At 41.7% G+C, this 25666-nt stretch overlaps 1 protein-coding gene across 1 annotated transcript in view; it reads left to right on the forward strand.

Moving 5' to 3' along the window:
* acsf3 (acyl-CoA synthetase family member 3) overlaps nt 1-24453 on the forward strand; it is a 32521-nt gene extending 8068 nt beyond the window's left edge. The window contains exons 4-10 of the mRNA XM_051379947.1: nt 562-716; nt 1365-1510; nt 6227-6321; nt 6649-6775; nt 20104-20238; nt 20730-20841; nt 23142-24453. Of these exons, the coding sequence (XP_051235907.1) occupies nt 562-716; nt 1365-1510; nt 6227-6321; nt 6649-6775; nt 20104-20238; nt 20730-20841; nt 23142-23256 (885 nt within the window). The 3' untranslated portion in view covers nt 23257-24453. The remainder of the gene's footprint in view (nt 1-561; nt 717-1364; nt 1511-6226; nt 6322-6648; nt 6776-20103; nt 20239-20729; nt 20842-23141) is intronic.
* Nucleotides 24454-25666: the final 1213 nt, after the last annotated feature.

Genomic DNA, 25666 nt, shown 5'->3' on the forward strand with positions numbered 1-25666 from the left:
GGTATGAGGTGGAGTGGGAGGGGCGGGGTATGTAAAATGGCTTTGTCCTTGAACAAGTGAGTTTATGTGATATTTAAACAGTATTTTTATATGTGCATTTCGTTCACGATGTATGTTTATGTCCATTAACGCCTGTGTTTGTGTTTTAAAGCGGCATTCTTTAATGCTTGATCCAGCAGAGGACATGAGTGGCTCCTTCTGTAACAGTCAAAAAGCACATTTGTCAAAAGTATCCGTACAGAAGGCCTTTTAACTGGCCAGAGTGCCAGCTCTGCCCTACAGCAGTCTGCTGTTTTCCTCCCCCTGACCTTTAAATTCTTGACGTTTTTTCTTGTCTTTTTTTGGCGTTGTGTTGACAGGTTTAATGTAAGGCTGCTGTCCAGACCTTAGTCTGCCATTTACATCAAATAAAAGAAAAAATGTCACATGCACTTGCACTAATGGAATGAATCTACACTACTTTCCTTTTCGCCTTTCCTTATCTCCCTCTCCCTTCTACCCTCTTCAGTTATATGTTGTGCTTATCTCTCTTCTCTCTTTCTCTCTGTTTCTGTGTCCCAGGTGTGGGAGAGGCTGCTGAGTTCCAAGGCTCCCCTGGTTAACGTGTTCATGGCCGTGCCAACTATCTACTCTAAGCTGATCCAGTACTGTGATCAACACTTGTCACAGCCTCATGTCCTGAACTTTGTCAAAGCGGCCTGCAAAGAGAGGATCAGGTAGTGGCTGTTGGATCAGTGACAGAGAACTTACTCATGGCTCTATGTATCTGTGGGTGTGGGTGGGTGTACAGACTGGTGACATATTAAAGGAAAATAAAAGGGGAAACATAACAAAGTTACTTCCTTTCATGGCATAAAGTGTGATTGAATGTTTTAATGAGTGTGATTAAACACCTTTGGGAAATTTGGGGCCAAATTGTCTGACAGATCTCTCCACCACCATCATTAAAACACTGAATAAAGGAATATATTTGGGAATAATGGTGTTCATCCCTCTAGCAGCAATGAAGCTGGTCCACATGCTCGTTTTGCCAACACCTTACAAGGACATTGTCAGGGCAATGTTGGTTTCTCCTTTTGATTTGACATCTAACTGTACGTGTGCATACATATCAGAATAAGAATTAACTATTTTAGTTTTTAGGGGGCATCGGTGTTTTTTGTAGTATCTGCAGTTTTCTAATTTGTTTGCTATGTGGTGCCAATATGTTCTGCTACTTCAAGGTTTTTCATTAAAATGTGCAGAAATGTTCTAGCTGGAACACTGTGGACCAAATCCTCTACTCATTGACTCACACAAATCACCCACAACACATATATTTGGAGCCTGGAGTGTCTCGCTCATGTACGTCCCTCTCCCTCCAGGCTGATGGTTTCGGGCTCGGCTGCTCTCCCTCTTCCCACTCTGCAGCGCTGGCATGAGATAACAGGACACACACTGCTGGAACGCTATGGCATGACCGAGATTGGCATGGCACTGTCCAACCGTCTCGAGGGCCCATACATCCCAGGTATGTAAGTTTGTCTGACTGGATACTCTTATACACCCACCCACAGACACACTTTACTTTAACACAGTATGCAGAAACACTATAGAGGGACAAAGTAAGATAAAATCTAACCAAGGTCACACTGAGACCAGCTATTGTTATGTGTTTCAGAGTTATTTATTCTAACTCTGGTGGATAACAGTAATGTCATGCGACTTCAGGTCTCAAAACACTAACAGCTGAAAGTGAAGGTCTTGGTCCTTTTCCAAGCAAACTGTGGTGAGGTTACAAGCCAACTGCTGGATCAACGGCAGGAAATTAAGCTAGAAGAAACCGTTTTTAGGGACAGGTTTGACATATAATCAGCAGTTACAGTACTCAAGCTGGGGTGATATTTCCACATGTGCTCTTAACTGTTATAAAGGTCAAGTACAGTAAAGAATGCAGATGTAGTGCAAGTCCATTACAGTCACCCTCTCTGATGGATGAATGCAGCCTATGTGAATGTGGATTCAAATTGCTAGTCTAAAATTTGTTATCAAAGGCTTTCAGCAAAAGAAATAACCTCCATGTTACCTCTTTTGTCTGTTGTTGCTGTGTAATAATTAAGCCCTACATGTAGCTGGCATTAGTTTTCAGTTAGCTTATGGTTCCCAATCAACAAACTTACAATCAGTGATTTCTTCCACTACAATCACATTAAATATATATATATTTTATTATTTATTTTTCAGGGGTTTTAAACAGAGCTTGAGGCTTTCATGGAGATTAATTAAAATGAAAATGACTTAATCGAGCAGAGGATTTGGGATTTTTGCTTTTCCGTTCTTTTCCTAAGTTGAAGTGTATTGTGGAGCAGCTGATAATAGCACATCCCATTAAGTGTGGTTTTGCTGATTTGTTGGTGAAATCTGCAAGGCAAAATCTGGGGCAAAATTTGATTAAAAGCTTCTAGACATCTAGATCTTAGACATAACATAATTCAACATAATTTTGATGACTGTATTTCAATATGTAGCATATTCTTAAAAGACTGACATATTTCTCAGCAGAAGGTGAACAGAATTAACCACTTTTGTACACAAAGCACATAAAGTGCACTCTTTTACCTCCACTACAACATTATTGCCCACGTTTACAAATGAGATTCCACTGCAGTAATAACAGCTTGTTAAATTCAACTTTTCTGGATTAAACCTAAACTGTCGGTGCGAACACACACTCGGTAACTTTCCTATTCTTTATCACATATCTCGCAAATATCCCTGTTGTTGTTCTACCTCCCTCACCAGTTTGATTCAGTACTTCGGCTTCACATATTGTGTTTTGATCATAGACACTTTTCTCTGGTGTGATGTCAGATAAAACCCCATGATCCCAACTACACCACCCTCACACATCCAGAGACAAAGGCAAGGTCTAGAAATGAGGTCAGACTAGTGGTGGTTGCTTTCTTCTCCTGTCCTCCCCCCTTCCTCTATCTCCCCACCTTCTCCTTCCTGTTCCCTAGCCAACTCTTCCTCTTTACAGGTAACGCTAATTAGCTTGCAAGTGGATTGAGTAATCCTTGAGTCTGGCTGTTTTGTCGGGGTATTGTTTTGTTTGTTTGTCAGGTAATGTTAGGCATAAACTGAGCAGGCTGTGTTTGATTCCTCTCAAGTGATTATTAAGAATGGCTTCAATAGGTCTGTGGTTCTATTGATGTTTCCGTTGCAGCACAGTGTGTGCGTGTGCGCGTGTGCGTGTGTGTGTGTGCGTGTGTGTGTGTGTGTGTGTGTGTGTGTGTGTGTGTGTGTGTGTGTGTGTGTGTGTGTGTGTGTGTGTGTGTCTGTACGGAGGCATGAGCTTTTGCCTGTTTGAGTCAGTGTGTTCCTGTCTTGTCTTTAAGTAGGTTAAAATGGATCAATAGGAACCATAGGAAACACTCTCAGAAGAGTAGTGGAGTCACCCCCTCTCTTTCTCTCTTGCACACACTCACTTTCTTTTCTTTCTATCCTCCACCAACTAAGCAGAAGACAGCTCAGCTCTTAATACACTTATTGACAGCAATTTTATTAATAATTTGCTACTCTATTCAGGGCATCTAATTGGCCTGATTTTGTTGTGTAGCTTACAGTTTTGGAGCATTCCAGATTAACAGCAGTGTGGCTTTCTAGGTCATATTGCCCTTGTTGAGATGTAAATATGTGAGATTAGTTCAACCTAGTTCTTTCCATCTTATTATTATCTTACTCTGCTGCCCGTTTCATCTTTTTTATTCTTCTTCCTCCTACTTTTTAGCTTCTTTTTTGTGTTTTTGCTGACCTAGAGAACAGAGACAGCGTCCCACCTTCCCGCAATTAGTCTTCCTCCTGATGTCATTTGAAGCCCAAAACTATATAGTCTTTCATGAACTTCTTGCAGGAATCACTGTAAAACAGTCCTGTCTAGACCTTTGTCATTCCCTCTCCTCTCCACACAGACCTTTTCCCACCCAGCACTTATTACCTGCCTGTACTCTTCAAAATGGCACTCAATCTTGTTGAATCATCGAAACCAGAATGCCACCAGTCTCCAAGATTTCTAAAGCTCCTGACGTGAGAGGAAAAAAATTGATGATAGAAGAGGGCGTTAAAGGGAAGAGAGATTCCCTGAATTGGATTTTGGAGACATTGTCCTCGAGGGAGAGGAGTCTGTTTTTGTCATTTTGTAGATGGCATTTTTTTGCTTGACAGGGTGAAGAACTGAAGGAAGATTACTGGTTCTACACCTCTTCACCCTGATCGGTGGAAGGAGGACAAGAGGTTGACCTCTTTGGTTTGGGTGTGTAATCTCTTATCTACCAGGTTTGTTCTAAAGGATAATTCCCTTTTTTAGACCTTAAGTATATTTTTTTCTAGGATTCTAATCCCTAATCACCATGTTGATTCTGAGATCTGGGAATGTGGCGACTTCTGTAATGGTCACACTCAAACATGATGTGTAAAGCTGGCCTGTCACAGAGGCGGGCGGGCGGGCGGAGGCACGATATAGTTGAAATATGGAGATAACAGTGGCCATTTTCAGACAGTCTCTGACATTCATAGTGTTGCACTTGGTTGTTCACAGGAAAAGTGACAGACCTCTGCACAGCTGGCCAATCACAGCGCAAAGTGGGTGTGAATGTCAGGTTGTCGGTTTCAGAACGTTACAGAAATGGTCGTAAGTGTCTGAAAAGTGTGTGTGTGTGTGTGTGTGTGTGTGTGTGTGTGTGTGTGTGTGTGTGTGTGTGTGTGTGTGTGTGTGTGTGTGTGTGTGTGTGTGTGTGTGTGTGTGTGTGTGTGTGTGTGTGTGGAGGCGCTAGTTGACCATAGTACAAGCACTTATCCCTGCTAGAGTGTCCATGAGCAAGACATTGAATGTCCTCCAGCTGTAGCTGATCCTGATCCAGTATACTGCGACTCCAATGAAAATAAGACACCAGAGTCACATTGTGCTTTAGGTCTCAAATATCCTTTTTCACACTACCCACAGCAGCTCATAATGCTGTGATCATTATAACATGGCTAGATTCGTCTAACCTCCTGACTTGAGTTAGTTTGTTATCCTGCTTGTCGACTGACAAACACTTTTGCGGTCAGTTGGTTTTCCCTGCTGGACTGAGTGCAAGTGATGGAGGGTGTGTGATAGACATTGCCAATCAGGACTGGAGTGGATTAGATCAATATGAAGTGAGAGAATCACTCTTTAATCAGGACCTGACCTGCTCTTTATTGGGAGAGCAGTGGTCTGTGAAATGGCATAATAGCCTTTGGGCGGGCACACGCACATGCACGCACACGCACAGAAAAGGCCACTGAGACCTTCTCCGTGCATCCCCTGTGCACTCTTTGCTATAATTACTTAACTCTGGAGGTCACACTTGCACACACACAAAGACTGCAGGTGATGTAAGTACGTGTGGGAATTTTCTATTTGTAACACATTTTCTTACACCTTTCTTATTAATTGTTTCACTTAAACATCACTGCAGTTATGAACAATCCGAGAAGGAATTTCTGACAGTTCTTATTGTATTTCATAATTTTTTTCAGCTCACTTACAACATTTTATGCCACTGTGCTGTAATTAAAATCCTTGTCAAGCAGTCAGCAGTAGTTAGGACTGAAGGACTGAATTCTAGTGTAGTACTTTGGGGGATTTTTTCTCAGGAACAATGGAAAACTGTTGCAAAAATAGAGACTGTTATTACAGTGGATCATTGTCGATATGCATGGGGTATTATTATTTTTGTATGGAAGGAATTTTGTGTTGACTTATTGCCACGGATGCTGCAGTTCAGGTCATTTTGAGAAGACTCTGTCAGTACATCAGTGTCCTGGAGTGTATTCTGGGCCTGGTATCTGTTCTTAAGAGTCTAAGACAAATGTCCAAAAAACAGTTCTCTTATTTACTTGATGTTGGAGAAAAAAGCTGCATCAGGCATTGCCCCAGAAATCCCCATTACTGTCCAAGTAAGCTGACTGGTGACTGAGATGAATGGCTTTCAGTTTAGTGTTTTACAAGCTCAGCAAACCATTTAGTGACCAGTTAATGCCATCTTGGAAGAGAGCAACCCCCACTGTGGTAGAAATCCTGCACTAAAGGTTGATGCCCATATACGTGTTCAACTTCTTTAAAAGGGACAAAAATCTTTCAATCCTGCTTCCAATCGACTATATTCCCTTTGAACTCTGTACCTGTGTGTTTTGAGTGTGTTTCTGCTTGATTTGTTGACAGGCGCTGTGGGGTTGCCCCTTCCTGCTGTGCAAGTTCGGGTTGTCATGAATGACACGAACATCACACTTGCGGAGGGCAATCACAGAGACACTCAGGTAATCAATGAATTAATCATTTATAAGCCCATTTTTCTACATAGTGGATGAAAAATCACAGAAATCAGTCAAGAAGTAGTTTAACTGATTTTGAATGTTAAACCCCAAAACTCTACTATATAAACCATGATACAGATAATGACTGCATATTTCCATAAATAAATATAACAGATGGGCTATTCTCATTTTTTATTTTAACTCTTCATAGATCTGCATGCAAGTTAGATTGTTGTCTTGCTGCTGTTGGCTAGTACATCCCTCAGCATGAAGTGGGCATGAAGTGCATAGTCATTTATGCATTATTCTCTGTGTGAATATATATCACAGGTACTTCCAGGTATGGGGGGGAAAGAAGGGGAGCTCCAAGTTCGAGGGCCGTCTGTCTTTAAGGAGTACTGGAACAAACCTCAAGAGACCAGAGAGTCTTTCACTGATGACGGCTGGTTCAAAACAGGTACCAAATCCTCCTTGTCCTCCTCCTCCCTTTTCTCTTAACCCACACTTCAGCACTGTACATGCACACACACATTCCCTCAGAGGGAGTGAATTCTGCCACTAATTGCATCTACATGAGTTGTACTTTCAGAGGGATTCAGTTTTTTCATCTCTGCTGCAGACTGCACTTTCAGAGCTTGATTTTAAACACTTAAAAACCAGGAGTCCAGTCCAGGAAACACACACACACACACACACACACACACACACACACACACACACACACACACTCACACTCACACTCACACTCTCAAACTGAGTATGTGTGTACTGTATGTGTGTATGCACTTTTTGGGGGACTATGAGGGAGTGATAAATGGACTATGTGTGTTTTTGGTGCTGCAGGGCATTTTTCCTCCTAAGTGGTTGTGACTGCTCTGGGTCTTGAGAAACCAAGTATTGCTGTCTCGCTCTTCCTCTCCCTCTCTCTGTTTCTTTAGTGTGTGTGTGTGTGTGTGGCAGTACACGGGGAAGCTGTCATCAGAGGTTCTCTCTCCCTGCAGCCCTGCAATTCTCTTTCTGCCCCCCCCACCCACCAAGGAGCACTGCTTTACTGCAAAGCCACCGGGAGACAGGCGTTAGGGGGAAGTGTGGTGAGGCTGGGGGGTTCAGCAGGGAGGGCAGAAGCAATTGGAGCTTTTAATTGTCATGTAGACAACAGCAGATAAGAGCCAGAAGCAAAAGAGTGAGGAAAGAGCTGGAAGTATTGAGCTTTGAGATGTGGTGGTGGACGGGTTAGAAAGAGTCAGCTACAAAGGGTGGCATGTAAGGCTGGGATGGGGAGGTGGTGGTGGTGGAGGGGGAGGGGGAGGGGGGGGGGTGAGGGTGAGGGTGAGGGTGAGGGTGGGTGCGTGAAAAGAAGCAAGGATGGAGCGAGTGATGGAGAGCGAAGCAGGGCAAGGCAGTGGGAGAGCAGGGCAGAGTGTGTTTAATTGGCTTTGCAGGCTGGAAGGACAGAGATCCAGAGCACAGCACGCTGCTGTCACACTCCATTACAGCCACTGGCCACATAATGAGAGCCCGCGCAATCAGCTCCCCACAGACTGGTCCCTCAAGCCACACACACACACACACACACACACACACACACACACACTGTAGACAGGAAGCTTAACACACTCCTTGCCCACCCACCTGCTTGATGCCAACTTAAACACACACATACACACACACACACACACACACACACACACACACACACACACACACACACACACAGAGTTGTGAAGTGGGTGGAGTTTTGTTTTTTTACCAGAAGAACCAGAAGTTCTGTTTATTTTTTGCTCCGACAATGTTAGCTCAACTCTTAGGAGTGAATCATCGGGTCAAACGATGAGCATTCTGATATCCAGTTCTTTGATTTAAAACTAAAAACTTTATATAGAGAAACTACACCGATTTCTACACATCAAAGTCTGTTTACAGGTCTTGGGGGATACTACTATATATGTGAAGAAAAGCATCCAGAGGGAACTGCACAAAATCTGATAAATTGCCTAAGGCGATGTCACATGGGTCTTGGGTTGGTTGGGGCTGAAGATTTGAAGTTTAAAAATAAAAAAATATTTTTTTAGCTTTGGACCAGAACAGGCAAGCTGTTTTCACCTATTTTCAATCTTATTGCTTAGCTAAGCTAATTGACTGCTGGCTCTAGCTTCATAGCATACATATTTGAGTGGTATCAATCTTCTCAACTCTCAGCAAGGAAGCAAATGAGCACAGTTCCAAAAAATGTCAAATTCGATTTTATCACTTTTCTTTTATATTCCCAGTCAATAAAAGATTAATTTGGCAACTGTGGTGCAGTGTCCTGTTCACAGTTCTAATGATAAAGTGTTTCCTACAGCTTTGATTCATGTATCATGACTGGCTTCTTCTCCATAGCAGTGGTGTCTGAGGCTCACAGGTATTGTTGTTTTTAGAGCCATTTGTCATTGTGTCGTACCATAGAAACACAGAAAAAGAGTTTTAATCATTTAAACTGATAAAAAATATATACACATAATGAGACACATACAGCTGATTCATAGATAGGCACATGCTCACGTGGACAGTAAACTCCCACAGAAGTTACTCTTGTCCACACAACATTCTGCCATGTCCACACAAACCTTCTTGGTGTGGCTATCTGGGGCAGGGGTGGGGGGTGTTGTTAGATGGAGACTGTCTGCACTTAACCCTCTCCTTAGCGTCCTACCTCTCCTCTCACACTCTTACCCTTTTTACCCTCACACCTGCTCCCTGTTTCACACTCCACCTTTCTTTCTGACACTCTGTCTCATCCTCACACTCCATCTCTGACTTGCTAACTCTTGTCTGATCTCTTGTCACTTTTCCACAGAGCTTTCTGTATCTCACTTTTTATACTTCCTCCAGGATTTGACCTTCAGGTCAGGGAGGAAAAGTGAAAGGTGTTCAGCACTAGACTTCTTTTCAGGGATCTGACTGAGGTGTACTTTTTTCTAACTTCCAACAGTCAAAATTGATGCGTTAACTTTTACAATGAATAGCAAATGTTTGACTTAATAAGATAATGCAGCAAAATATGCACAACATCTCATACATCCACTAACCTGACCACAGTGAAGTGTTTAAGGGACTTTCCTGCCCTGAATTGTGCCTCCTAAGCACCATCTACTCCCAAGCTCCCACGCTTCTCAGTCGGCCAGTTGTTGTAAAGGAGGCAGGATTTCTATGCAGTCTGAGAGACATTTCTCTGAGACATGGGGGATGAGAAAAAAATGATCTGGTGGCTCTTTAAAAATACTCTACACAAACTTACAGCAGAAGTAATGTACAGTGTTTGTCAGGTTAATATATTTTATTTAAACGATTGTTAAAAATGGGGTTGTTGATCAATACCAAAGCTTTGAAATTACACACACTGCAGTTTGTCACCTCCAGAAATGCGTGAGTTTAAAATTGTGTTTAGATCAAGGAAGGGAAGAAAAGACAAAGACATTTGTATGTATTGTGTTGGATTAGTGGTTAGAAAGTGGTTATCATTACAGTTGTAAAAACGTAAACGTATTGTTTCTGTCAGTTACAGCCTTCCTTCAGCTAACACTTGTAATTAGAAGTCAAAAGACGTACGTTAAAATGTTGTTCTCTATCATTGTAATTATGCATGACACAACCTTACCGATGGCTTCACCTTTTAAAACCAAGCAAATTCACATAGAAACAGAAGGATGGAAATGTACTTACTGTTGCAGAAAGTCATGTTCCTGCCTTTTTACCAAAAAGTGTGTTTTATTAGATCAGCCAGCAGAACTGCATTTGGCTGAAATGAAATCCATTGCAGTTGAAAAGGTCTTAAAAACCTTTGCGGTGAGTGGCTGACACAATGTGGAAGATGAAAATCTGAGAAAATAAGGAAAATAAAGCTAAGAGGGGAGACTGACAGGCCAATAGGAAGAGGAGGCAAAGGCGAGATGATGAAAGAAAAGTAGAGGGTAAGAAGTGGAGAAAGGAGTGTGAGAGTTTGGATCAATAAGTTCTCAGCTGGCGAGAGGTGTCTTCTCTAGTGCGAGCGGGTGCTGTGTAGCATGACTGGCAGCTCTATAGGGAAGCTGTCACCTTCTCCTGAGTGCTCTCTCTTTCCACTCATCTTCACAAATATCTCTGAGCAAATTGATCCCCTCTCACCTTTTTTAACCCTCTTTTTGTGCGTGTTCTACACTCCGACTGCTGTCCAGAGCTACAGTACGAGTTCAGCTCAAGTTGACAAGGACTGCAAGGGCTTTCGTTGTTGGATTACATGTGCAGATAAATAAATACAAGCAACAAAATATAGCCAGTCGGGGGGGGCAGCCTAAGTGAGAAAAGAGCAACAACAACAACGACTAAAAGTGATGCAGTATATTTGGGTGTAGTTGGTGCCTATCAACCAAGAGAGCACATTCCTCATGGAATGGATTATGATGTTTGGAAATAAACCATAAATAAATGTATGAATACATAAATTAGTAAGGACTTGTGGGAAGAGAGGGAAGCTTGAGCATTAGCAATTTTTCATATTTTGCATTTCAGCGATGAATAATGGAGGCTTGGTTGTAGCAGGCAGTGTAGAGGAAGCTGTGTTTGGGGGCTAACTATTTACCCTGCCTTATCTGATGATTTTTTATTTATTTAATTAACTTGCACAGACTTTGAATCAGGGGCAGAAAAGTTAACAAAGGGGTTAAATCTGTGTCATTTTACCTCAGTTTCACACTTAATTATGCGGGACAACTACATCCTGTAAGAGCCAGAATTAGCAGTAAATGTGGAAAGTTGAAATTGTTTTGTATAGACTAAATCTAAACCTAAATTTCACAATGTATTTTAGAACGCACGTGCCAGACTTATATTATAAGCAATATTGTATGATGCTGCAGAGGCAGTGTGTGTGTGTGTGTGTGTGTGTGTGTGTGTGTGTGTGTGTGTGTGTGTGTGTGTGTGTGTGTGTGCGCGCGTGTGCGTGTGTGCGCTATCTTGTTAAAGCATGTGTGTGTCATCTGCTTGTGTGTGACTGAGAGAGATGTAACCCCAGCTGTAAAGGTGAGCTTCAGGTCTGCAGGGTAAATTCTCTCCACAGACAGACAGAAGTGTAGCTCATATCCTGCAGAGCCATCACTAGTCATTTGTGCATCTCTCTTTTGCTCCCAGCTGCGTGCTCTCCTCTTCCCTGCCTTCATCCCTCTCTGTGTTTCCCAATGTCATATTTCACCTCAAGTCACATTGTGTCCTCCTAACTCCAATGTCAGAGCTCCCTGCGGGATCCACCACCAACACCCCACCCTCCCAGCACTTTGTTTCAAACCAGCCATCCCTGTAACATTTACAGCCAAGGTGTCAACGCACGGTGGTGCTGGTTTTATTAACACCAGTTGCAGGAAAATGCAGTTGAACACTGCATCATGTGAGCCACTAAACTGCAGGATTTTTGGCAAACCGTTGAAGCAGCTGCCACTTTGTTTTCCGGCAGAAAACACACAAAGTAGACGTGGGGGAAAAAAAACTTCTATTCAGCATTTCATTCATTTGTTGTGGTCAAAAGTAAAATTAATCTGAGTCTGGTTTGTTCAGAGTTCGCGCTTTATAATCGACTGCTGTCGAAGTGTCTTTGTTCAGATTTGTGTGATTCAGTGCAGAGAGGGGGCATGTAAACTGCAGTTAAGTAGTTAGCTTGATGAACATGGCAGGTCTGAGACAGACATCAATCCTCAAGTTCAGCTTGTTATCTGCTGGTGGAGAGGCAACCCAGCAAGGAATATAATCAGTAACATTAACATAAAGCAATTCAAACTTCTTTAATTGCATTATATTAAACAAATTAGATCACTCATCCAAGTGCAAAGTGCTTTCTTGTACGATATTAATTACTAAAAAAAGGAGCTGTGACAAAAGTTAAGGATGATAAATAATGTCAGAGCTGAGATTTCACTGCTTGACTGTCTGTTATTTATCCTCATTAACTCTTCCATCTAGTCATCGGGGCTTTAATGTGGAACATTAATATTCATATATGCTAAGTGTTTACAGTCTGAGAAGAGGCACGAGTCACATTTAGACCTCTCTCATCTTTGTGCAGATAAGGCTCTCCTCTCCACAGTGATGGAGGGCACTCAGCTTTAACCGGGGTGTGAGAGGTTAGGTTGTGCCGAATACAGTGAAAGATCATGACTCCACTTGTACTCGCAGAGGAGAAGCATCTCCTCATCAGGCTCACTTAAGGCACTTCAGTGGTGCCAGTGCAGTGACATGTATAAACAAAACTCAAAACAAACTTTTGAGTTCTGGTTGATTGTGGGTAATTTTTTGAACCATTCAGTTGGTTTTAAAAAGTTTGTATCACCGTGCTTAGGTGTCTGCAGAGATGATGACGTTTTTTTTATTCACGTATTCAAAAATTAAAATACAGTTATATCCTACAGCTTATGCAAGAACCATAACTGGTCAGCTCAAAGCAGTTTACTGGATTGAGTGGTGATTGTGAAGACAGTAGCAGGTCAAAGATGGACTAAGTTGTGGCCTTTACAACATATAAAGTAAAAGTACTAATACTACACTGTAAAAATACTGTATTGAAGATGTTACTTAAATTATATAAACATAATCAGGAATTAGATTTTTTTATTAATAATCAAATGTACATAATACAGAAAAATGGCCCTGAACATTAAGAGAGGATTTTACTGTTTGGTTGATGTAGTGCTGGTTTTTATAAATATAAAGTTGCAACTCATTATTTTCCATATAAAAATATTAATCTCTCGATTATTTTTGCAATTTATGGATTCAATGCATTGTTTGGTCTGTAAAATTTCAGAAAATAATGAACCTTTCACAATGTTTGTTTTGTCCATCCAACAGTCCAAAGATTAAAACTATTTAAAATTATAAAAGGAAAAGCAGCAGATCCTCACATTGTCATGGTTTTCAAAATATTTGCTAATTCATTTTTTGTCAAAAAAATTAATCAGCAACATTTCACCTGTGCTTGTACGTTTTCAGATGTTTTGTGCAAAATTATTTATTTGTAAAGGAACTAGTAGCTGTCAAATAATTGCAGTAGTATAAAAAGTACAGTGTTTCCCTCTGTATTGTAGTGGGGTTGAAGTAGAAATTGGCATGAGAAGGAAATACTCACGTAAGGTAGTAGAAATAGTTAATATTTGTACTTAAATAGATGTGCTTTATTACAGTTCACTGCTGCTGACTACCTGCAATGAGAACAGCCTGAACAACTCTAAATCTATAGTTTGGGATCAGCTTAAACATTAGACTAGAACGTGGTTTTATAGCAGTTACATGAAAGAAGTATATCATTTTTTCAAGCAGATTTGTTTGTTTTGTTTCTTTTTTTAGAGATTGGACTGGGTCAGGGATTGTTGTTACTCTTAAAAAATGAATGCGATAGTATGTTATGCAAATAAAAACTTGATTTTACTACAGTGTGTAGCTATGGCAACACCTTGATATAGAAGTTTACTCCAGGCTTAAAAAGTATTTTCAAACCTTCAAATTCTGTGAAAAGAAAACAGGAGTTAATGAGGATTTAACAGAACAATTTGCAGAATAAGGAAAGGACACCTCTGTTTGTTTAGCTGTGAAGAGTTGCTTAAACTCTTTAAGCAATTCAGATCTTTTTGATGTAGTAGTTAACATCAGTTGATCACACAGATTTCTTATTTCACTGGAGTAATGATGAGAATTACAGACATGTTAGTTTAAGAGTAAAACTTGTATTTTCGTAAAGTAGTAGTCCATATCTATTAAAGACTTTTTTCTTTTAATGACCCCCTTGAGGGCCTCAAATTTTTTAGCCGCACCCTACCCATGGATGAAAATGTGTTTCTTCCTTTTTTAAACTGTTGCAGTCTGAGTTAAGTGTGCGGTAAGTCAAGTCCAGAATGAGAAAATAATGTGAATGTGTACATGCTTTCATTTTATCACTCAGAGTGCACTTATGGGAGGCTACACACCAGCCACATCTCCAGGGTTGAGTAGGTTGTCCACACAAAAACAAGTACATGGTACTTAGATCAAGGTCAGACTCCAATCACATTCAATTCCAAACACATATAACCCTTATTTCTGTATTTTTCCAGTCCCTCTGGGATTTTTTGGCTGGCTTTTTTTTAGGATTGTTGCAGCCTTAAATCCCTGATATAAATGTGATGCATGTTTTTTAAGCATTTTGTTGCAGTGAAATTGAAAAAAAAAAAAAACATTGTTCAGAACAAAATGAGTGTAACGGTCTATGGAATCTCATTGCAAATCAAAATAAAAAATAAAAATCACAGGCTGATGCAACTGAATTTCATCACGGCAACTCATAATGTGACTCAGTAGTGTGTATGGCCCCCACGTGCCTGTATCAATTATCCTGGGGGATCTCCTCCCAGACCTGGATCAGGGCAAGAATAAGCTCCTAGACAGTCTGTGGCGGTACTTGGTGGTGGCGGATCCACCTATTCATAACGTCCCATAGGTGCTCAGTGGGATTTAGGTCAGGGGAATGTGAAGGCCAGTCAATGGCATCAGTGCCTTTGCCAACCAGGAACTGCCTACACTCTCTGGCCACATGAGAATCCCGAATTGTTTCTTCCTTGCACAAAGGAGCGGATACCGGTCCTGCTGTTGATACCCTTCTACGGCCCTATCCAGCTCTCAGCCGGTGTAACAGCCGGTCTCCTGGTATCTCCTCCATGCCCTTGAGACTGTGATGGGAGACACCCCAAACCTTCTTGCGACCACACTTATGGATGTGCAATCCTGGAGTGAGCTGGACTTCCTGTGCGACCTGATTTGGCTGCAGGTACCGCCTCATGCTACCAGTAGTGGCAAGGACACTAGCAGAACAAAAACTAGAGAGGAATCAGTCAGGCAGGATTAGTAGAGAGCAACTGTCTGTGGCCACCACATGCAAAAAACATTCCATTAATATGGGTTGTCTTGCTTTTGCCTATCCATTGCACCTGTTCACTTGTATTTGCACCAAAGCAGGGGAAATTGACTCACAATCTACTGTGCGTCCTAAATGGACAGATTGATATCCCTGAAGTTTCACAGATTTGGTGTTATACTGTGATGATTAAGCGTTCCCTTTTTTTCTTTTTTTGCAGTTTATGTATTGAAAAATATAGAAAAATGTCTGGGCTTACCACTGATCAAAGGTCCAGACAGACTAATAGATGATTTCTGTCACCTCCACAAAAACTGTTTCGTGCCTTTTTAGTTGCCTTTCTCCTTCCCCAACACCTCTAGCTGAAATGCTAGTGGCAGAATGGCTGAAGTGTTTTTGTGATGCTGGCCTTTGTCATAATGTCACACCCTGCCCTTTTCTTTCACACACTTTTTGTCTAAGCAAATCAACATGTCCAGGCTATGTGTGTGCTTGTGTAATTCTGAATAGTTGTGTGGACTTTGGTCTTTGCAATTAAATCTTTTTCCAAGGCACATGTGTGCACCCGATCAGAAATACAAGGCATAAATCACAGCAATCAATGATTTGTGGAAAGCATTGAAAATACCCCATAGTTACTTTTGAATCTTGTCAAATCATAGTTTTCTAAGGTAACATAAATGGCACCATCACTGTGGAGCCCCCGTGCTGCTTCCCTGCCAGCTCCTAGAGTTTGTTGAGTGGGTACTCGGGGAGAGAGGCAAACAGTTTGTTTGATGGGTAAAGAGCCCATAGCCTGGTGCAGTCAGGAGGATCTTACCTGCCTTGTCTGGGCTAAATTTAAGCTCCAACATCCAGTACATCACATGTAGTCTTGTAACTAAATATTAATTAGGCCTTGCAGGATCAAAAGTGTGTTAAATAGCATAGCATGTGTTTTTTGTTTAGACATTTGGTTACATTCATTTACGTTACAGTAAAAGATTATACAGCTGTTTGACGCTGTATGGAGGTGACATGTTTTATGATATTTTGTTTTTACATTTTCGGAGTTACCTTTGCAACTGGTTGCTCCCCTGTCACTGCAGACACTTCATATTTCTCCTCTTTTTTTCCCATCTAGTTTGTTTAATGTAATATGCTTGGTTTACCATGGAAACGGTCAAGTATAACATCTATGTAGACGTTATTGTGCAACCAAAAAACGACAGCAGGAATGAAGACCAATCACCAGGGTTCTATAAAAATGTTAAAATGTCACACTCCAGCAGAAATTCTTCTTAAGGCAATTTTGTATTAATCTGAAAAATTGCTGTAGCTGGAATTTTTAAAAAAAAGTTGATAACACTCTTCTCAGCACAATGTTGTTTTTCCTGTTAAGAAAATGACAATTAATGGTTTCAAATAATTTTGTGTTGTCTGAAATTTCAATTACGCTATGAATGAACTTTTCTGCAGACCCAACAAATGTCATTTTCTTGTTTAGTGAAAGACTTTATGGAAGTTTTCTCTGCCCTCCATCCTCCAGTTAAAGTCTTGATCTGTTTTTATTTCTTTTTTTTTTTTCCACACTCTGTGCCTTCACTTTCTTTAATGCCTCAGAATGAGATGAAAGCCCAGTGCAATTAGGCTTCTTATCGTTTTAATTAAGAAAGCCATTCGGCCATATCTGCCTCCGACGCCATAACACATAATGGCAGAGAGTCTCTGATGCCTGAAGTAGTGTTTGTGTGCGTGTGTGTGTGTGTATGTGTGTATGTATGTACTGTGTGTGTACTTACAGTATGTATGTGTGTATGTCTACAAGCTTGTGAGTGTGTGTGTGCGTCCTAGTAACACAGTTCCCAACAATCTCTCTGCCACCCTTCCTTCCTTTTTTTATCAGTCTGTGTTCTCCAATCACTATTCCCACTTGTGCCTCTCTGCAAACATGCTGTTCTATCACTCGTTATTTCCTTCTCCTCAAAGAGACAAGGTCAGAGAGTCCTGTATAAGTACTTCAAATTCAATTCAAGTATGTTGTCTGTTGAGTGTTTCTTTTCAACCCCTCTGTCAAACATTGCCTCAGCCATGCCGTTTCCTTCCTTCTACTTTTAAACATTTGTAACAAAATGGACAAATTTTATTGTATTTTTATCTGTTTCAGTAGCCGTGCATGTACACACAGGACAGAGTAACAACTTATCAGTGTGCATGTAAACTGCTCTTTTCCCTATATCTATTTGCATAAGACGAGAGAGCTGCATGGCTGTAACCAAATTATTCCTACACTTTATTTTATTTTCCCCCCCTCACCCAAAAGAGAAGGAGAATAGGGGGAAACTGTAACTACGCTGTTAGTGGTGTTAACAACCAACCAAGCTCCTCTACTCCCCCCTCTGCTCCCTCCTCTCCCTCCATCCTCCCTCCCCTCCCCTGTTACCCTGGCCTATCAGTGCAGAGCAGTGGTCTGTGAAGAAATTCCCAATATCTAAATTTACACACTGTATCAATCTTGTTTAATAGACTGGAAAGCTTATAGCCGCCGTGGCAAGCCGGCAGAGAGGGCAGCGGTGATAAATTGTCGGTGTGCAGGCGACAGCCGCCCGTGATGTATAATGAAATATTTATGATTTATCCCAGCTAATAAACTGAAATGAAGTGCGTGATGTATGGGAACAGATGGGCCCTCTATTGATGCTGAAGCGGAGAGGCAAGAGGGGGAAGAAGAGACGGGAAGATAGGTGGAGAGAAGGAAACAGGAGATGTGATGCTCTAGAGGTAGTGAGAAAAAAATAGAAGGATGGGACTTAAAGAGTAAGAAAAACATAGTTGTGTCTGTTGGGCTGAGAAGCTGAAAACGTGGGCAGAAATGAATGATGGATACAGGGTTAGAGTAGAGAACAAATAAGATTAAATGATTGAGTAGTGGACAGACGGAAGATGGCGGTAAAAACAGACCACCATCAAAATAAAATCCTTCTCCTAAAATGCTTCATCATGTTGATTCCAGGTAAAACGGTGCCAGTTGTTTTCTTTTATTGATTCCATATTTCAAGTGTAGACTTTTTTTCCTGCTGTGCTAGCAAACTGAGGTCCAAAATTTCCCGGTGCAATCTTCCCCCACCCCTCCGAAGAAATAAAGTTATAGTTCCACAGTTTGGAAAATACATGCATAAGCTTTATTGCCAAGAGTTAGATAAGAAGATCGATACCACACTCATATCTGTTTGTTATTTACGAAGCTGCCACCCGGAACTTGTTTGCTTAGTTTAGGATAGAGACTAAAAAGAGGAAATGTGAAACAGGAACAGCTAGCCTGTCTGTCCAAAGGTAATAAAATCTGTCTACCAGCACATCTACCAGCCCTGTGGCTCAGGAGGTAGAGCGGGTCGTCCACTGCACCTCAAAGTGTCAAATTTGTAAATAAATGGATTCGTTTTTGTTTTTGATGAGCCGTTACCATCACTGTATGTATGGGTGTGAATGGGTGAATGTAGCTTTGAGTGGTCAGAAGACTAGAAATGTGCTATACAAGTACAGTCCATTTACCTTTTCTGTCTGAGGCTCATTAATTAACACATTATATCTTGTTTGTTTAATCTGTCCAAAAACAGAGAAAACAAATGTGGTTTTCAAGGGGTGTAGTTGTGAAATTTAAACTCCTCCTCAGATCATTAAAGCCCCAAATTTCCAGAGATGAATTGTCCTCCGTGTCCTCAGTGGTACTGTAGCTACAGCCGCTGCCTCTATCCCTGACCTCTGCTGACCTCTCAGCCCACCACCTTTATTCAATCCTCCTACCTTAACTACAGCATCCGCTTAACCTCATCACAGTGTCACACACACCCCACACTCACACTCACACATCTGTTCACTCCTCGGTCCCAGCTGTGGACAGACCACCTGTAATAATCCAAAAGAACACCTTCCTGTTCCTTCTTTTCTCCTCTCTGCTCCTTCCCTCCTCTGTCCATTTTTCTCCCCCTCTGACTCTCTCTACTCATCCATACTGACCCATTTCCTCTGCTCGTCATCCCCAGGCCCAGCTGAGCCCCTCATCCCACATACTGTACTCATCCTCCCCCACACCTGTCCCCCAGACACCTACGTGTGTGTGTGTGTGTGTGTGTGTGTGTGTGTGTGTGTGTGTGTGTGTGTGTGTGTGTGTGTGTGTGTGTGTGTGTGTGTGTGTGTGTGCGTGCGTGCGTGTGTGTCTGTCTGGAGGATGATGTTGGGGGAGATCTTAAAACATTATCCATCCAATGCGCATACACACACACACACACACACAGACACAGACACACTCAGACAGCTTATACTCAACCAAGTTTACATACCCTATATTTCTTGTATCTAGTCATAAAGGTGATATGAATGCTACTTACATATTCTGTTTTTTTGCTCAAATTTTCCCCCACGAGCTCAAAAGTTGATGTTTTGTCTCCTCCAAGAAACCATTCATAGCAAGCAATTATAGCAAATTAAGTTGTCTTGTAGCAAGCACAGCTCAGAATATGCTTCAAGTAATGAAAGAGAAAACAAAAATGAAAAGAAAATGCAGATTTTCTGCATTGCTGAACAATAAATGTTCAAACTTCGGTCATGCTAACGTCATGGGACGACTTGGGTCCAAAATGAAATATCTCACCAACTATGTGGTGGATTACAGTAAAAGTTGAGATATCCATGGTGCCACCATTGTGTCCAAGTACAGCCTCACAGATCCACTAGCACGGATGTAGACTTTTGTTTAAAAATGCAAAATAAACACCAATAGATTTTCAGACTTTTCTCAATCAATCCTTCCTTTTTAACCTGCTTATAAACAATAACATTTTATAAATATATGGACCTTGACACTTTCTTACTTCATTTGCACTGCCTTTCTCTTTGTATGTGTACGTGTTTTTCAGGAGACACAGTGGTCTATAAAGACGGTGTGTATTGGATCAGGGGCCGCAGCAGTGTTGACATCCTCAAGAGCGGTGGCTACAAGATTAGTGCACTCGAGGTGGAGCGTCACCTACTGGCTCATCCAGACATCATGGGTAAGAGTGCCGATTTGTCTGTAGAAGGACATGGAGGCTTTTGTCATCGTTTTGGCTCTGTTCTGTGACACATTGGATGTGAAATGAAATCACTATCAGGTTAAAGTGTCAAGGAATTTCAGGGCATTCACATCAATATTAGGTCAACACGATTGCCTTTTTTATGCAGCATATAATGAATGCAACCATCCCACAAAACAATACAGTAGGATGGTGATGCTCTTTATTGCCCCCTAAAATTAATAGACTAAATAGATAGATAAAAAGGACTATAGTTCCAACACTTTTCGTCTGATCTGCACATTACCACCCTCTAATTAAAGACACCAGTCATTGTTCCATTTTAAAACCAATGTGCCGAAGTGCAGAGCCAATGCAACCAAATAAACAGCTCAGTTTGACAGTTTGAGCCCTGCACTGCAAGTTGAAGGAAACCAAGCAGTTGAAACTTAACAACAACATGTCTGCTTTGTGTGATTTTACCATTACAGATGTGGCTGTGATAGGGGTCCCAGATGCCACCTGGGGTCAGAAAGTCACTGCAGTGGTGCAGCTGAAGCAAGGGAAGAGTATGGACCTGGCTGAGTTGAAGACCTGGGCAAGGTACTGTAACTTCCAACTAGATAATCTCTTTATTTGAGTGTTATTGTTTTCAAAATGATGCTGAATTCATGCCACAGTTTGATAATAGATTATTAACTGACTTTTTTATAGGCATGTTATAATTTTTTTTTCTCTCTGGACGGTAGGCTACCGTTGAGTAGTTGTTGATTTTTGTGCACATAGCCACTAAAGCTGGGAAGATGCTTACAAACACAAGGGTATAAACCAGCAACCTTCAGTCAAAAGTTGTGTTCAGGTAGACAACAGCGTTGCTACTGCTTGCTCATGGTGGGAATTGGTGGATCTCTGTAAATAATATCATAAAGAGTATGGTCTAGACCTGCTTTATCATGTCTGGGAAAAAAGATGCAGGGTTGCCCAGCGAAAAAAGTTTGGCCTGGCTTTTGCTTTAACGCGATGCAGTTTCATCCAGCAATGCACTACATTCGCTAGTAAAGCTAGTTTGACTTTGCAATGTGAACATCGTAATTGAACTGTTTACTTTGCATTTGTGAAGACGGTTTAAAGGATGGTCACTGTGAAAAGTTTTCAGGGTTGTACAATTATTTCTCATAGTATTATGTCACCAGCAGCAGGTGAAATAATTTACAACCAATCCACCATCCTGAATTCACAAAACACAGAAAATAAGTGCTGACCCGCTCTTGGTTAAATGTTATTGCACTGATTCAAGAAGAAGCTCTTTAAATTATTTGTGGTAAACAAATGAAGGCTCCTAATGCAGACTCTGCAGTTTAGCACACATATCCCCAGTGATCGGCCCTGAAGTCCTCAGATCAATACAAAGGGATGTGAGGGAAAGAGAGGCCAGAGATGGACTAATGAGGGGAGCTGAAGGAAAGACGAGAGATGAAAAAGAGGAAGATGTGGAGGAAGCAAACAAATGATTGTTACGGAGGGCTTTGTCTTCTGTTTTTTTTCCTTCCCTTTCTAAATGTCAGTAGAGTTTATTTTGTCTAACGCAGACAGTTTGTTGTGACATGCAGCCCTTTGCTTTGGAGTGACTGAAGGCACAAACACTCCTCTCCTTTTTTATTTCTCCTCTTTTACTCACCCTCTACATAGAATTTTGTCCAACTCATTTGTCCACCTTTACTTCACTTTCCCACCATCTGTTTTTTGTCTTTTAAGCTATCTTTCTACTACCCACCACTATCATTTATTCACATCTCTGAATTCTATATGAGTGCATATTGTGAGGATGTTTGTGTGAGTGTGTGAGTGTGTCAGAGCTGTGGGCTCCATATGGTGCGGGGGTGTTAGATCCTACTGCTGTGGGCTGCTGGTCCAGCATGGTGGATTACTACTGCTGCCTGTGACCCAGGTTAACACACACACACACACACACACACCTCTTACACACACAGTGTTTGCAGCCAGGGGTGCTGCCAGCAGACAGGCAGTGCCAGCGCACAGCCCACTGCTGAGGCCAGGGTGCAGGGGGAGAGAGAGGGAGATAAAATGAGACATAAACAAGTAGATGGATGCTCACTCTTCAGTGCCCTGGCTTCAGCTGTCAGTCTGAATCTTTATCACACCCTCTGTGCCCCACACTGCCTTGAACACACACCCCTTATGCACACACACAATCACACTGCCCTGGAGAAATTGGTGACACAAGCAAGCCCCATTACAGAGACAGTGTATGTATGCACATATACTCACTCACACTTTACTCACTGAGTCAGAGAGATGGAGAGACGGAGACATCTGCTGAAAGGAGTGTTTGATGGCAGCAGTATGAGTCATTATGCTCACTCGCACCACACAGGAACACACACACACACTCAGGCTCAAACAAACAAACAAACTAGGTTAGAAGATAATAGAAAAGCTCCAGGCTTCAAGACTTCACGTAACAACCATGCACTCAAAACGGAAAAAATAAAACACTTTTAATTATCCCAGCCTTCTGTTTTTCCTTTTATTATTTGTTTTTTTTTATTTCATCTCACAGTGATTATATTGTTTTGTACGAAGGGAATTGTCTGTGTCTGGAAGGCGAATTGTGGATATTAGGGAGGAGAGCTGCAGAGTGTATGAAGGACATTTCTTTCCTTATCTCGACTACTCTGCCACAGGGCTAGCCTTTGTTTTGCAATTGTTTTCTGCTTTTGTTTTCTTTTTTGTTGCTGCATATGTGTGTGTGCATACTCTCATCCATGTGTGCACATTGATCAGTGTGTGTCCTTGCACATGCCTGTCTGAGTTGAGTCTGTGTTTATCTCCCTCTCTGCAAAAAACAGTCTTCAGTGTTTTAACATCAGTGTTTATTGCAGGGAGCACATGCCGCCCTACACCATCCCCACGGGCCTGGAGCTGGTGGAGGAGATGCCAAGGAATCAGATGGGCAAGGTCAACAAGAAGGACCTCCTGCGACAGTTCTCCCGATGACTTGGAACGCTTCGATATGTATGACAACATACACGTTCCTGGTTAAATAACTGCAGGTGCACGTCACTTTCCGGGCTGTCCCCATCTGGTCCTTAGATCAGATTAGATCCTTTCATCACAGACAAGTATACAGAGGAAATACAAAGTAATGGATAAACACCTCATGGAAAATGACTTAACCTCTGAGGTAACTTCATTACAACTACAAAGACTGCTACAAAGGTAATTCTATTACACTGAATGCCAATTATGTCAAGCTCTGTTCATCAGTTACTGTGTCAAGGAAGTCTGGAAATCATCTTTTTAATATTTACTTTTTTGAGGCAATATTACGTATGAATTGTAAGCAGGTTTAGAGTATGTAGGATGTTCACATTCGAAACATGACAGATGAGGTAAGAATCAGTATGCAGACTAAAAGCACTTGATTTTTGAGTGTGGTCTTAATGGAGACTTTATTGCCCCACAATGTACGGTACAAAGGAAATGAATGAGCTGCCCACAGCTGCAAACAAAATATAAATAAATGGCAAATGGCAGTAAGACGGCTCCTGGAAAAAAGTATAACATCTTTGGAAAAATAATTTAGCTCTCTTTGTGAAGTTCATTTGATTGTGGCACTTTTGGTGCAGTCTGTACTATAAAGATTAATATATAGTGCATACTTCATATAATTAGTATGTAGTATATAATTGGGGCAAAAATGTGATATAGTTACTTCAAAGTCAATATCCTTTATATAGTGTCTGCACCCAGCTGAACTGTGGCATGGACTGTTCAATCTGTCTTAATAAAATGGGAACAGCTAGTTTTGTCTCTTTGGCTCCTGATGAATAATTGCACATACCATTAACAGGATGCTCAACTGTTCCAATAATACTTAAACACAGCGGTACCCACTGGGAAAGAGTGTTTTCATTGTTCCTATTGGTATATTCTGATGTTTTAGAGAATAAAGAGTGACAATTTTGGTGATAGGGTTGTGTGACTTAAATCAAGAATCATGGTTAATTACACCCACACCAAACAAAATAGAAGACAATTTGGTGGTAGAACAGGAGACATGATGAACTTTTAAATGTGATCAGTGAGAAAACAGTGTTAAGATTAGGTTCTTAGCAATACACACACACACAGAAGCACTTGAAATAACAGATAATGTTTATTTGAAAATTAAAAACTTATAAAAAATTTAAATTTGAAGTGTTTGGAGTTATTTTTTGTATATTACAGTGTTTTTTCGTGTGTGTGTGTGTGTGTGTGTCTGTGCAGCTGTGGTTACACAGGTGTGATGAGAGCCTGAAGGCGGATTCTCTAGCAAGGCACAACACCACAGCTGGATGCCCCACACTTCATCTGACTAACCCTCTCGCTCCGCTCGCTCTTCTCACCTCTCATCCTTTCTCATCTCCATTTCTCCAATACTGCTGCCTCTTCTGTCTTCATCACAAGTCAAAACAGATTGCAGTAGCACCGAGACCAACTTGACTGTGAGACTTCTTTTGAATGAGCCCTGGCGTGCTGCCAGAATAGACAGGGAGTGCATGAAAAGATGAAAGAAAAGCCACAGAGAGGAGGAAAAAATATAAAGCAGGACTGTTGGAGAGATTGGAGCCTTAACAAGAGCTGGCTAGAGAGAGTTGATAGAGAGGGGGCTGACAGAAATGAGGATGTATAAAAAAGTCAGTGTGGGGTTTTAAATGGGTGATATGCAAAGGATTTGGAGATGAAGAAGAAGGGGAAAGAGAGAAGGAGGCAGTAAAATACAATTGAGATAAACAGTCGTGATGAACAGCCAGAGAAGTGAAGATGGAAAGAGACACAAGTGCAACCCCCAGCCGATACAACCTCCTGTCCACACACACACACACACACACACACACAATCGTCCGCCCACAGTCACCAGAGACCTGATTAAGAGAGCAGAGCTATCGATCTGTGGGCTGGCAGGCCAGGATGGATGAGCAGGCAGGGCTGCAGGAGCACCAGAGGACAGCTTCGGTGCCCCCAAATCCCCCCGCTGCCCCACCCCAACCACCCACGCCAGAGCTGAGAGTCGGCCAGGGCCACAGACAGGAAGGCAGGGGCTGCCACGCTGAAGCTGCAGCAGGCAACAGAGGGTCAAAATCAAAACTGAAGAGCATAGAGCTGGTGTGCAGTAATAGATACACTCTACTGTAGGTGTGTGTGTTTAAGGGGGCACTCAGGACGGCTTCCTGTGCCTCCCTGGTGCACATAAGGGGGAGGGAAAGCTGGTGGATATTCCCTGGACTCGAGCTTGATGAAGTACTCGTGCCCTTGAACTACATCCACCTCCCTCTCTCTCAAACACACACTCATTCAAACACTCCCTGCCTGTGTTTGCTGGAGCGTGGTGGGAAGAGGTTGTCTGCAGATGGCTGCTTATTGG

Source organism: Dicentrarchus labrax, unplaced genomic scaffold, assembly GCF_905237075.1.
Source record: "Dicentrarchus labrax unplaced genomic scaffold, dlabrax2021, whole genome shotgun sequence".
Classification (NCBI taxonomy): domain Eukaryota; kingdom Metazoa; phylum Chordata; class Actinopteri; family Moronidae; genus Dicentrarchus; species Dicentrarchus labrax.